This window comes from Marmota monax, unplaced genomic scaffold (genome assembly GCF_021218885.2).
Source record: "Marmota monax isolate L192 unplaced genomic scaffold, Marmota_monax_Labrador192_F-V1.1 WCK01_AAM20220418_F8-fsc00129, whole genome shotgun sequence".
NCBI classification, from domain to species: Eukaryota; Metazoa; Chordata; class Mammalia; order Rodentia; family Sciuridae; genus Marmota; species Marmota monax.
In genome coordinates, this window is record NW_026693811.1 from 3,288,828 (window position 1) to 3,303,801 (window position 14,974).

Consider the following 14,974-nt stretch of genomic DNA (forward strand, 5'->3'; position numbering starts at 1 on the left):
GCTTAATGAAAGAGCTTCAATTTATAGTGGAAAATGTTTGGGATATGAATAAGTAGTTTTTCAATCTGTGTTCTCTTTTCTGATTTTCATGGTAGTTCTTTCACTATTATAGCATTCATATATCTGTGTGCTAAGGGGAGGAGAGAAGAAGATTGGTTTGTTAGGATAGTGAAAAGAAATAAATGAAACATACTTTTGGCTTTTGCCATGTAATTTGGATTAGGACAGTAACCAAATGCTCAGTCTCCTAGCTGCTTGTATTACTACTGCTAGCATCCCAAAAGATTAGGAAAATTCCGCTTCCAAATAAAATGTCCATGGGATTTACACTTTTCTTGTTTTGTACTTCCTGTGCTATGGCATGCCTAAAATTTACATGACAGTATAGCTTATGCCTAGACAGCTTCTTAGAATTCCTGTTATTTTACTGCAAAGAGAGAGAGAATATTACAGTTATAATAAAATTTAAATCACAAAGTTTAGGTACTCAGTGTTCCATGACTCAGTGCTGATTGCATTCATCTAGAGAACTGTTTAGTCTCTCCTAGGACCTCCCAGGTGTGGCTGGGAAATCCTTGATTCTTTGGGATATTCCTGTCTCTCTGTCCAGTGCCACATGTTTCAGCAACTCTAGTCTTCAAAGAAACATAAGAATGCGGGTCGAAAATGCCTAGTCAGTGTCAGTGGCTCCTCAGTTCTGAGTTTCCTGATCTTTCCCAACTCCCATAAACTCTTTCAAAGATTTAAATTATTTTATGTCTTAGATCCTAAGTATTAGTCTTCTCACATCCAAACACTTCCAACTTTCTACAATATCCCTTGAGGGGTCTCCTATCTAAATACCCATTTCCTATCTACTGATCTCTTAAAAATTACTTTGAATATAAACATGATACTATCTGCAATTCTATTTTTTTCTGTTGCATGTTTGTCTTGCTTCTAAGTCCACTTGTGCAGATCCACACTGTCATCCTGCACATAGAGGGACCCACTGGGTCCATGCATGACAGTGTTCTGCCTGGCCAAAAAAAAATACAGGAAACAGAAGACAAAAGCCATATCCTAAAATCATACCCAATTCCTCATGCAAGAGGTGAGTTTGTGCTTCGATTTCTTTTAAATTTCTCCTTTAAATTGAAATTAGGTTGCAATACCTCTTCACTGTGAGTTGGCTATTCTTCTATTATATACTCAGATCCTTTTTCTGTACTCATGGGCCTGAACAGAAGGAATGTACGATAATAATGCTAGAATGTTTGTTATGCAAAAAAACTCTGCACTTACCCCAGTCCACTTCTTTCATTTCCTTGAGGAAGAAACTGAGGTTCACAAATGTCACTATATGTCCACAAAAGACCATAACCCATGCCTGCTTCTACCTGACAGAAACATCAAATTCAACATTTGCATTTCCCATTCTAGTTTGCATTTACATGAGAATTCAAGAGGGAAATGCTAAACAGAACTTTACCCTGAATTTGGAGCATGAAATATGAAAAAAAAAAAAAACATTAAAATTAAGTTAAGCTTGTTTTTCCTCCATGATCTAGACCATATGTTTCTCAAAGATTCTGCAATGGATTTTGCAAAGTCTATTTCATCCAGCACAACCAGATGTCCAAAGCAACAGATGTCCACATCAACAATAGAGCACAGCACAATGTTTGCCTTACAATGCACAAGGACAAGAAGCTCTCTGAACATGTTGATCCCACCTCCACTCATGGTAATGACTGCTCATTTTGACACCAAGGAAATGAAGGCGTCTGCTGAAAGTAGTCAACATACCTTTGGGTATGGAATATTTATTGTTCTAGGATACTGCTCATCACCATAATAAGAATAGGCAATAACTGGTATATCTGTATCATTAAATTCTGCGTATGCCAAAAATTTTCCGTTAGGAGACCACCAGAGAGCATATTTTGTAGCAAGCATTTCCTCTGAAAAAAAAAGTACTATTATATTAATTACAATTACATCTTACTCTTAAAATCATTGCAATCAGTTCTAAATAGCTATTTTTGGACTGAATATGACACATGACATACTTTGGTTATTACAAAAATAAATAGTCTGAATTAAGAGGAACAGTTTAAACTTACATGCCATATTAAATATGAATTAGTCTTGTTAGCAATTGACATTAATGAGAAATGTAACTTTTAAAATAAAATATAAACATATTATCTATAATTAGTTTTTCCTTTTAGGGCAGCTTTTGGCTTCTATACTAACCTAAAGCTGCCCAAACAGGGAGAACTCTAGTTTAACTAGGGAGGAGATAGCCATTGAAAGTTGACTTCCTTTTTTTTTTTTTTTTAGTTTTCAATGGATCTTTTTATTTTATTTATTTATATATGGTGCTGAGGATTAAACCCAGGGCCTCACACATGCCAGGCAAGTGCTCTACCACTGAGCCACAACTCCAGCCCCCTGAAAGTTGACTTTCTATCCTGGAAATTTTTAAAAATAGGGTTGGTGATGTTATATTTTTTATATATTTACATATTTCATAAAGGCAGGGATTAGAGACCTTTTAAATTTCAGTTACGTGCTAAATCCTACATAACCTAGAATGGAGACAAAATTCAAGAGAATATAAAAAAACTAAGAACATTTTCTTAAAAAATAACATAGACAGTATTTAGTTTGGGGGTGGGGGGAGATTTCTTTCTTAAGAAAATGCAAACATAAAAAGACTAACACAGTACCTAAGGACTAAATACTTCTTGGGATATAAATTATTACTATTACTTTGTAGTAATGTTCATGAAAATAAATTTTACCGGTCTTTTGATAACAAGATTTAGTTCTTTTCAAATATGCATATATTGTTCATAACCTAATAATAGCTTTTAGAAATGCAAACACTTAACAAAATAAGATGTCACTCATCTTAATCTTGCTGAATGCATGAAATAGTTTTCAATTAAAGCCTAAAACAGCACCAGTAGAAAGAGAATACAGCTTACCTTCATAAACCCAGTCTGGGATTCCATTAAATATTTTATTTTCTTTTCCATTATATGTAATTTGAAAAGGTGGGTCCCCTGGTCTTTGTTTCAAATAGATATTGTTTTGGTAGACGTATACCTAGAAGTGGTGGTAAGTTAGTCAGTAGGAAAATTTCCTAACAAATATAGTAAAGGATATATATTTGATTTAATTATTCACAAATTCCTTTATAAAGGGTGGTGATTCAAATGCAAAAAAGACTCCCAATAAAAATATTTCAATAGGTTTAAAACCTCAACAATTAGCCCACATTAACATTGATTATGATTTTAAAAATCTACATCAAATAAAAAATGAATTCTATTATACTTGTTTTTATTACCCAAATAAGTAGTTATGCATATTGACAAAAAGTCAGATAAACTCTGAATATTAATAGCTAGCCAGATCTAATCTTTATTTAGAGTCCTTAAATAAGAGCTTGGACAAAATTTCATGTTGTCTGAAGCTAGTCTGGGAAACTTGTGAAAACCATATTTTTCCTGAGTTTTCTGGCACAACGCATTCTGGCTGAGTATAAGGATAAAGTTTTTGACTGCGATATTTAAAGAAGTCTATCCATGAGCTTGAGATTTTGCGGAATTCTCAGATGGGTTTCAATTTATCCAAACTCTTCCCGTTTTTAACCACTAAAATAGTCATGACTGTATTTTTTTTTTTCCGTTTAGGCAGGGAAATTTAACAAAGGCCAAAATCAAATGGCTCCTCTTTTATTTAAATGATTAAACACTTCTATAATTTAAACACTTACTAATTTACTCCCAACAGGCGACCAGCATAAATACTGAATTGGACGAGGAAGCTCATATCCTTTTACAAATTCTCTAGAAAGAAATGAAGAAAAAAAAGAAAGAAAGAAACACAAGGAACTTTGCTGTTCAATGCAAAAACAACAACAAAAAAATCTGCATAAATAGAAAAAAAACAACAAGCCATAAAAATGAAGGACAATTCTAAGAAATGTCTCTGTTCCTGGAGATATGGGTGCCGTATACCTCCTTCCACTAGTTATAAGTCACTTAACTTTCCTGAGTTTCAGTTTTCAGACCTTATAGTGAGGTAAGTGGATTTATAGACCGTAGGGATATCTCTAGAGATTATCTGATAGAATCCCTTTGTTTTATAGAAGACAATTGAGAGGTTTAGATGCATGATATGACTTTTTAAGATCACATTACTAGTTTTTGGCAGACCCCAAATTAAACTCAAGTCTTTTAACCCCTGAGACTGTAAAATTTGCACACACCAGATTAAGATGGTGGCTGAAGTGCCTTCCAACTCTGAAATTCTATAATTGTGCTGAAGTTTAATATGTGCTCTTCCACATTCTCATTCACAACCCCCATCTCTGTGAATGCATATGCATTTCAAATTTTTGAAAATAAGATGCCATTTGACAATCTCCCCAGGGATCTGACTTAAAATCAGAAAAGGAAAGGAACATCTGATCTCAAGCTAAACTGAAAAACAGATCTTATACTGGGCAGTATGCCTTAAGCTTGCAAAGTTCTCCACCCGTAGAGAAATTTCAAATATTCTATTGGCCAAAAATCTCACTTCGATGTTTAGAGTCGTTCTGTAAGTCTCCATTGAGTTGCTTGTATTGTGGAGCTTTTGCAGTTCTTTAGCAAGAACACATTCAGATTTTTATGTTACAGAATCATAGGAAGCTATGTTTAAGTTAAACTTCTTGAAGATTGTATTAATACTTTCATCAAGACAGTTTTTGTGGAACCACGCAGCAAGACCTACCTCCAAAGTCTAATTTGAGGAGCCCCAAGAAGGATTCCCTGTTCCTTCTTCCAAAATCTCTCTCTAACCCTGGACCTGATACATGTTTAATATTTCTTCCTTTCCTATTATCTGAATTCTTAGACACCTGTAAAGTCCTGTAACACGTATTAACTTGATTTAACTCATTAATTCATGCAACATGATATCTAGAAAGCAATGAAGGGAGAAGGCATGGGTTTGATAAGAAAAATCTCTACCTTGGAGAAAGATAACCATGGATGCGGCAGTGGGAATGCTGGCCACTAGAGGGCAGGATTTGAGTGCCACACCTTGGGGAGGTTTGGAAAAAATTGAAAACTATGGGAGGACACAATCGGGGAATGACTCTCAGAGAGGACGTTCTCCTGGTTTGCAACTCTCTTTCAAGTCAGTATTCATGTTACCTTTGACATTGTAACACTGACTTAGTTTTTGTACTAGGTGGAATTAGTCTATGGGATTATATAGTTAGCACCAAACTGAAAATCTCAGTGAATACTTCTTCATGATGGGAAAGCCACAACAGTTGTTGAGTCACTTGGAGTATGAGAGAGGGAGGATGATGGTGCTTTACAAAGGCTGTCATCTTCTAGGGGTTCCTTAATTAGCTTGAAACTAGAACCATATTAATTTTCTCCGTGCTAAAGAATGTCTATAGAAGCATGAAAGATGCTCGGAATTAGTGGCATTCAGTCATATCTTGAATCTCAAGTAATTTTTCATCCATCACTCATAATGTATTCACCTGATCAGAAAAAAAAAGTCTGAGATTTTAGACAGTTGTACAGAAAACAGAAAACAAATAGTGGTCTGATTACATTCACTGCAGGCAGGCTAGATATTTAATATGGTTTTAGGTTTTAAAGTTTATACAAACCATAATTAAAATATTAATACTGTCATTTTTTGGAATCCTTTCATATTTGGTAGATCTAAACATAGGGAATTTCAAAAATGATTAAAAGAAAAGCACAGGCATGAATAAAGATGTAAGAAATTGTACTGAAAGACTAAGATTGTCAGCTCACTGTCCTAAAGGTTTTTTGAGAGCAAATTTGGATTTCTTATATTGAATCTCTTGTATATGTTTATAATATAATAAGTATTCAGTAAATGTTTCTTGAATTATGTGATGATGTGGATAAAGAGTAGAGAAAGACTTAGAATCCATTAGATGGCTTTGAAGTCTATTTAAGAAGGGGCTCCTATTTCTTAAGTGACATTTTAAGAAGATCAGTTATTCTTTTCTGAAAACTTAAAAGAAGTAGATAGTTATTTTTTTAAAAATGTGTTCTTGACAGACAAAAGGGGAAACAGACCAGAAGATTTTTTCAATGCCTCTTCAAGCCATATAATTATTATTACCTTTTATGTAACAGCGAAGAGGGTATCACATTAAGATGAGTAATGAACCAATTCATTGTCCACACCCAGCCAGAGTGATTTTTCTAAAGTGCAAATCTGATCATGTCATGTCCCATTTAAAATCCTTCAGTGATTTCCTATTGTCATCAGAAAGAGATCTAAATGCTTTTCAGTGGTTTCCTCATTATAATTTGGCTTGTACCTCTGAGACTCAACTCTTTCTCAATCTTACACAATCCTCCCTGGTAAGTGGGTCCCTCCTCCAATTTCAGCTAACTCGACACACCTTGGGTTTCCTGCAATTCCATGTCCAGTCTCCCTTTTGGACCTTTATATATTCTTCTTTTGCTTGGAATTTTCTCTCTCAGTTCTCACCTACCTTTACATTCATTTAACTTTTTTCTTTTAAACAATAACTATTTTAAATAGTTAAAGCATACATAAAAATAAAGAAAATGATGTAATACATGGAAATTTATATACCATCTAAGTTTAGGAAAATATTTGGTGTTTTAAATATTAAGTTAAACATTTTGTAATTTTTAAAATAATTATTTTTGTCATTTTTAAGTCATTAATTTAAAATCAATTCATGGAATATGTGTTGGACACAATTAATGCTGACTTTCCCTCTCTCCCACCTCCCTCCAATGAAGTAGCCACTCTCCTGAAAATAGTATCTCATTTCCATGCATGTTTTTGTCCTTTGACTACATATGTTTATTTCCATAAATAGTACATCCATAATTTGCTCTTTGAAAGCAGGAAAACCAAAATTATATTGTGCATAAAGGTTTAAAATAGTAGTCAAATTTTAAAAAAAGGTGAATATCTCAAATCGTTCCCTGAATTTTCAGTTTTGTGGGTTCACATATACTGTAAAAAAATAACACATTGAAATTAGTAACAAGATAATACTGTGTCAATCTCAAATTAGAGATAGAATGGAAAGTTCTGGGTATTAGATGGTATTAGTAAATAGTGGTGACGTTTTACCCATTTCTAAGGTCGTAGATGTGGTATGTTGCTGTGTAAGAGTATCTCCAAAGCTGTCAGAAAGAAGAGAGATAAAGACAGATTATAATTTTTAAAAGGCTCATGTCAATAATGTATAACCACGGAGAATCCCATTCAAAGTTCAGAATTATAAAAGTACTGTTTTCACAAGGAACTAGGAAGGTTATGTTTCACTTCTAAACCAAGCCTCATTTAAGGAGTCTTACTGTGAACTTTGTAAGCTTGTCCAAGTTCCAGAACAAATCTCAGCAGTGATCTAACTTTCACTCCACAAAAAGCATATCCAAATCATTTCTTAATATAAAAAGCTAATCTTTCCTATAATCTCAGCAGCTCAGGAGACTGAGGCAGGAGGATAGAGAGTTCGAAGCCAGTCTCAGCAATTTAGCAAGGCCCTAAGCAACTCAGCAAGACCCTGTCTCTAAATAAAATATTTTAAAAAGGACTGGGGATGTGACTCATGGTTTAAAAAAAATGCTTATCTTTGACACACTTTATTCTAGGAATTTTTCCTTCTTGTTTACCTGTATTGAAGTAAAAACACTATGATTTTCATAGCCCATAGGGATTGTCCTGTGCCTTGGTAAAAATAATGATACCTTTTATCCAGAATTTCATTCAAAATATTATTCTGTTGAAAATTGCTTGACTTTAATTGAGCACAGTTTTCTACACAATAGAAATTGAAAAAAAATAAATGGAAGATATTCATCTTTTTTGTCAGGGACTAAAATATTAATATTTATTCTCTATGGCATTGACTTTTAAGTATGACAGCATTTGGATAATCCAATGATTAATCACAAGATTGTTTGGAGAGCACATATCCAAAAAGAAATAGAATTGGTTAATTTGAAAGAGTATTGACATGGTTTGAACCATGTCTGCTCCCAAATTGTCTACAGATCAAATCTACTCAAGCTTGTAATATACAGGATCTCTCCCTTGAACATAGATCTCAGCTTCTTACACTCAAATATCTTTTGTTAAAAGAAACCACAAACACAATTACACCATGCAAGTTAAGTTGCAGAACAACTAAATTATAATTTTCATTTATATTGCCATTTTGTCTCCTTGAGGACGTAATCTGTTCAACTTTATTGGACTTATACATTGTCAGAGTCTATAACAGGAGCACATTTGAAAATTAACTCTTCAAATGGATAATGACCACCAGTTCAGTTAATTCTTTAAAAAATATTATATATATATATATATATATATATATATATATATAATCATATATATAAATAATATATATATATGATTAAACTTTATTTTTATTTATTTATTTTTATGTGGTGCTAAGAATGGAACCCAGTGCCTCACATATGCTAGGCAAGTCTACCACTGAGCCACAGCCCCTCAGTTACTTCTTATATTCCCGCTGAATGAAGCTGCTCTTTTTTTAAAGTATGCTTTTACTCAGGTTAGTGATTGTTGATGATACAAATGCCATTTTGGATTCTGTTTCTTAAAGAGATTTCAAACTCTTGAAAAGAAGCCACATTTGTTTTAAGCATGTCTTTCTTTAAAAAAATGTTTTATTTATGCATTTTAAATTTTGATACAGAGTCTCACTAAGTTACCCAGGCTGCCGCGAATTTACAATCCTTCTACTTCAGTCTCTCAAGTAGTTGGTATTACAGGTTTGTGCTTCCACACCCAACTGAAGCATGTCTTTTTGAAGACTGTTGATGCCCAGGGGCTAGGTCTTTGGAAAATAATCAATGATCAAAAAAAAAAAAAAAAAAAGAGCAATCTGGTTGAGATAAGAATGCCTTTCCCCCCCCCCCCTAAATATTAAGGAAATTTTACATCTCAAATAGGATCTGAAAAAAAGTGGTTGTCAAAACAAAAAATTCTTGATGTGAAAGTAACTATTAGAAATCTAGTTTGATAATAAACCACTTTTCTTTTTTGTCAGTGTATGGAGGAAAAAAATAAGAGGATCAACTTTCTTCTCTTCATTCAGAAAGAAGAAAGTAAGTAACACTTAATCATCTGACTTGGTGGGAAAATTTCTAAACCAGAAACAGATATAAACCCTGACTTACTACTGAGTATATATTATAATGTTTGAGCACTTCACCAAAATTGTACACTTGTACAATTGTGATAAATTTTCATGGTGTTTAACTGTGTGAAAATTAACTAATGGCTTATGATATCAAACATAGGATAATTCTCCCCTTTCTAATGGATATTAGTGCTCCCAAATAAAGTGATTTTCCCCAGAGGAAAGTGGCTTGCATAGTGATAACCCAACCAGAATGCCAAATTCTAAATTATTTGCCTGTTTTGTTATGTTTTGGGGTGGCTCATATACTTCTTGAATCAGTGAAGATGGATTCTTATTTTCTTTTTCTTTTGTAAATTAACCTTTAGATTAATAGGGGATATAATAGATATACACAAATTAAATAGTTGATACCTTTGAATAATCACTTTCAAGATATGCAAATTGCCGATCAGGTGATAAACCATAATTTGAAGCATTCACACTTTTCTGAAATTATGAAGAAGTTGATTAGAATACAGAAAAAATAAAAGTCATATAAGTTTATAATTCTAAAAGAATATTGTGTCACTCATACACTCCTACATCTATACACTTCCGGTGCAACTGGAGAATGTTTATGTGTACCTAGTGTATGAATAGAAATTCACTATACACTATTGGGGAGGATGCAATAAATAAAATAAACTTTGTGACTTAAAAAATAATATAATGTAACACTTGTGAATGAGTAGCATTACACATTAGAAAGTTCTATAGAAGAGATTCAATATAGCATTAGAAATGCATTACATAAGAAGTTATTGAATCCAGATGAGAAAGTCATTGGTTACAGAGATGAGTTTTAGCTGAGCTTGGTTTGAACAGAATTAGGTTTTTAAGGCAGAGGAAGTAGAAGGTGGAAACCCAGAAGCACAGAACACTACGTATGCATGGATCATGGCTACCATATATTGAGCACTAAATCTGTGGAAGGCACTATCCCAAGCACTTCTAAATGTTATTTCATTTAATTCTTACATGAACCCAAAGAAGTACTATTTTTCCCACTTTATAGAGGAAGAAACTGAGTCATAGTTAAATTGGTGTAGTATAGAACATTATCCTAGATTCTGTAACTGGTGAATGACAGAACCTGTATTTGAACCTCAATCTGCCTGACTGTAAGGAATGAGTTCCCATTCTTAACTTAGGTCACACTACCTCCACAGAGGAGGATAGATGCTAGGTGATTGAGAGGAAAGCAGGCCAGTAGTGCAGAGAACCAGAGGACTGCAGCAGGGATGAAGCTGGGAAGGCAAGTAGAATCCAGATCAGGTGCTAAGAATTTTAACTTGCTCCTTGGTCCATGAAGAGCTAGCAAAGGTTTCGAGGAGGAAGATGAGGTTGGATACATACCATGGTGCTATTACTCAAAATGATATATGATTCTCCTGTTTCAATATTATACAAGATTATATTATTTTCTGCAGACTGATGAAGATATTCTTGTCCTTTAAGTAAGAAAACAAAGTTTAAAATGATATGTTAACAAGATACTCATTTATAACAAAAGAATCCTCTCTTATTTCACACACTTGCTTTGCTTTGCTTCTGGATCCAGTACCTGCTGCTTTGTCAGATTTAAAATAATGAATTGGTAATGGAAGTGAGGAAAGAATGCTTTTTTCCTACTTCATACAAAGATGCTATATATGCCAACAGCAGTCCTATTTGAACTGATTCCGGATGCTTGGGAATCAAATTTTGTTTTATCTAAGTTGCAAAAAGGATAGACTAGTTTAAAATGGTAAATTTCTTTTCCAATAATAAAAATATATTTGGTTTTTGTCTGATTTAGTTTAAAACCTACTTCATATGAATCATATTTTCTAAAGAGAAAAATGAAAATATTCAGTTTTATTTAGTGGAACTATATATATATATATATATATATATATATATATATACATATACAACTATAACATTATAAACTATTTAGTTCATCTCACCATTTATTAGACTTATTTGATAACTTATTTGAAGAACTAAATGTGAATGCCAATTTTATAACCCTTAAAGAACTTGCTGTTAGAATGAGGTTTTTGTCTGTCTTCCAGATTCTCTAGACTAATGATGGAATTTTTCTTTGAGTAAAAGTCTTATGACCTCTCCAAAGTAGATTCTTCTCTCCCATGCTTGAAAGATATACCACGTGCTAAAATTATTTCAACAATGCATTCTCAACTTTCACCTTTCTGTTAAAACTCCTCTTGGCCTTATTACTTTTGAACAATCCCAGTCTTAATGGTCTTGTCAAAAGTGCCTGTGTAGATACTTGAGTTTTCCAAATAATATCTTTTTTATGTATTTCAACTGATGTGTCTTCAAGGACCATATAGATTCACTGCTACTAAAAACAAAACAAAATACATTTAAGACACTTCCAGAAGATAAAGATATAATTCACTGACCTGAAATCCAGTTTGGAAAAAATGTTTTATAAGAAAATGTTCCATTTAAAATATCCTTCAGTGTGAGGGCCCTCTTTGTACTTCCTTCAGGGTTATGGACTTTGTGGAGAAGAAGAAAAACACTATTACTAAAATACAAAGTTAATAGTTCAAATAAATTCTATGTCTGGCCTTCATCTGTTCTTTCTCACATAATGATATGCTATGCCATTTGCTAAGTGCCACTTAGCTCCTGTCTTAATAATGATTTTGTAAACTGGGCAACCAAGACATAGAGAGGTAGTTCAATTGTCAGTTGGTGGAATGTGTTGAGGAAGATGAAGGTTACAGAGGAGAACAACCCAGAGCAGCAGGGACGTCATTCTTCAGGCAGGAAAAGCCATTAGAGGCTTCAAGGGAGGAAGATTAGAGGAGGTTTCAACATCTTTAAACCTTGCAGAGCTGAGATTACAGATCACGTGGGTTTGTCTAAATCCTTAGCCTCTGGATTGGTTCATTGTACTTCCTCATATAGTCTAGGCTGGGATTTCTACTGGCTTATCAATAATATATTTTAGCATCCCATTTGGTTGAATAAGACCAGCCAGAATGGTTACCTTCAAGAAAGGCATTAGTGAATACAGGTAATTTTCCTATCCTGACCATATCATTTTTAAAGAGAAATTGGACTAGAAAGAAAGAAAATCACTTGAACTCTTCAAGGGATCTTAGAAACTCTAAGACGAGAAGTTTTCCATAGAAAAGCTAGTATTTTTGAATCTGGCATTTTCCCAGGTGAAACTTCAAACATAAGACCTATCCTTTTGTCTTTCTGTGTAAACTCTTTCATAGTTTTCCATGGATTTTTTAAATAAAAACCAAAAATGATAACCTGAACCAAAGGTCCTGGCTGGTCTGGGATACCCTACCCCACTAGACTTTCCCGCTGCTTCTCTTTCCTTTCTAAACAAATGCTGGACTTTCTGTTCCTTAAGTATTCTCTCTCTGCAGGATTTCTGCACCTATACGCTTTGACTGAAATTTTCATTCAGGTTTTAGTGCTCAATCCCAGATCTGCTTCCTCTGAAAAACCCTTCTTTACCCTCTGGTTTAGCTTAGGTTCCTTTGTTACACAATTCCCATAGAATATGCCCCTTTCTTTCATAACACTTGCCTTGGTTTGTAATTGTGGGTGTATTCCAGTAATTGTTTCATTACAAAGTTTTCTAATTTCCTCTGTATGATCTCCCTCACATATATATCTTAATTTTCCTCACCAGTATATCTCCAGTGTTCAGCATATACAAGCATTGAATAAATATTTATTGAATGAATGAATGCATGAAAAGAAGGATGAATTAATGGATGGATGCGTGGATGGATGGTGGATGTATGCTCTTCTTTTAATTTCCTTTGGTCATTCTGTCATCCAAGCTTGCTCACCTATAACTAAGTTATTGGACTAGAAGATGCCTACAATCCTTTCCAGCTATGCTGTACTAGAATATGAGATGCAAAAATTTGACCTGCCCTGTTAACCTTGAATGTACATAAATGTACTGCTATGTAACCAGAGCAAAATTATCGACTAGGAGATGGCATCTTCTGCTATTTTAACTGATTCCCACTGATGAATGTATGCTTTGCCCATTTGATTAAGACCCTGGGTTTCCGTTTTTTTTTTCTATTTCTTACATACATGACAATAGTGGAATGCATTACAATCATAATTATCCATTCACAGCACAGTTTTTCATAACTCTGTATATAAAGTTTGTTCATGCCAAATTATGCCATTATACAAGAGCTCTCTTAATTTTTTTGCATTACAGTTCTTAATACACCTTTATACCACAATTTATCATATCTCTGTATATAAGGTATATTGACACCAAATTCACATCTTCATACATGTATTTTGTATAATAATGAGGGTCTCCTTCCACCATCCATGCTGTTCCCTTTCTCCCTCCTTTTCCCTCCCACCCCTATTCCCTACCTTGAGGTAATCTTCCTCCTATGCTCTCCTTCCCTACCCCTTTTTTTTTGTTTTCATTATTTGATTCTAGTGGTTATGCTTGCTGTAAGAACATAGGAGGTCAATGAGCTCCCTTGCAACTTGACACTGAATACTTCATAGCATTAAGTTATTCTTTAAAATAATCTTCCTTGATTGATTGTATGTCCTCCTCTGAGAAGTGTCTGTTCAGGTCCTTGGCCCATTTGTTGATTGGGTTGTTAGTTATCTTATTGTCTAATTTTTGGAGTTCTTTGTATACTCTGGATATTAGGGCTCTGTCTGAAGTGTGAGGAGTAAAGATTTGTTCCCAGGATGTAGGCTCTCTATTTACCTCTCTTATTGTTTCTTTAGCTGAGAAAAAACTTTTTAGTTTGAGTAAGTCCCATTTGTTGATTCTAGTTATTAACATACAATCAATCAACAAGTACATGAAAAAATGCTCACCATCTCTAGCAGTCAGAGAAATGCAAATCAAAACCACCCTAAGATACCATCTCACTCCAGTAAGATTGGCAGCCATTATGAAGTCAAACAACAACAAGTGCTGGCGAGGATGTGGGGAAAAGGGTACACTTGTACATTGCTGGTGGGACTGCAAATTGGTGCAGCCAATTTGGAAAGCAGTATGGAGATTTCTTGGAAAGCTGGGAATGGAGCCACCATTTGACCCAGCTATTCCCCTTCTTGGTCTATTCCCTAAAGACCTAAAAAGAGCATGCTACAGGGACACTGCTACATCGATGTTCATAGCAGCTCAATTCACAATAGCAAGACTTTGGAACCAACCCAGATGCCCTTCAATAGACGAATGGATTAAAAAAATGTGGCATTTATACACAATGGAGTATTACTCTGCATTAAAAAATGACAAAATCATAGAATTTGCAAGGAAATGGATGGCACTAGAGCAGATTATGCTAAGTGAAGCTAGCCAATCCCTAAAAAGCAAATGCCAAATGTCTCCTTTGATATAAGGAGAGTAACTAAGAACAGAGTAGGGACGAAGAGCATGAGAAGAAGATTAACATTAAACAGAGATGAGAGGTGGGAGGGAAAGGGAGAGAAAAGGGAAATTGCATGGAAATGGAAGGAGACCCTCAGGGTTATACAAAAGAACATACAAGAGGAAATGAGGGGAAAGGGAAAAATAATACAAGGGGGAGAAATGAAGGTCAATAGAGGGGGTAGAGAGAGAAGAGGGGTGGGGAGGGGAGGGGAGGGGGGATAGTAGAGGATAGGAAAAGTAGCAGAACATGACAGTCACTAGTATGGCAATATGTAAATCAATGGATGTGTAATTGATGTGATTCTGCAAGCTGTATATGG

General features: G+C 34.4%; 1 protein-coding gene across 2 annotated transcripts in view; it reads right to left on the minus strand.

Moving 5' to 3' along the window:
* The window catches only part of Fap (fibroblast activation protein alpha), a 74,825-nt gene that overhangs the window by 44,528 nt on the left and 15,323 nt on the right, over positions 1–14,974 (minus strand). For both annotated transcript variants that reach the window (XM_046462270.2, XM_046462269.2), the window contains exons 4-10: positions 11,650–11,748; positions 10,595–10,689; positions 9,611–9,685; positions 7,153–7,205; positions 3,770–3,842; positions 2,976–3,096; positions 1,789–1,943 (exon numbers count right to left, since the gene is read on the minus strand). In XM_046462270.2, the coding sequence (XP_046318226.1) occupies positions 1,789–1,943; positions 2,976–3,096; positions 3,770–3,842; positions 7,153–7,205; positions 9,611–9,685; positions 10,595–10,689; positions 11,650–11,748 (671 nt within the window). The remainder of the gene's footprint in view (positions 1–1,788; positions 1,944–2,975; positions 3,097–3,769; positions 3,843–7,152; positions 7,206–9,610; positions 9,686–10,594; positions 10,690–11,649; positions 11,749–14,974) is intronic.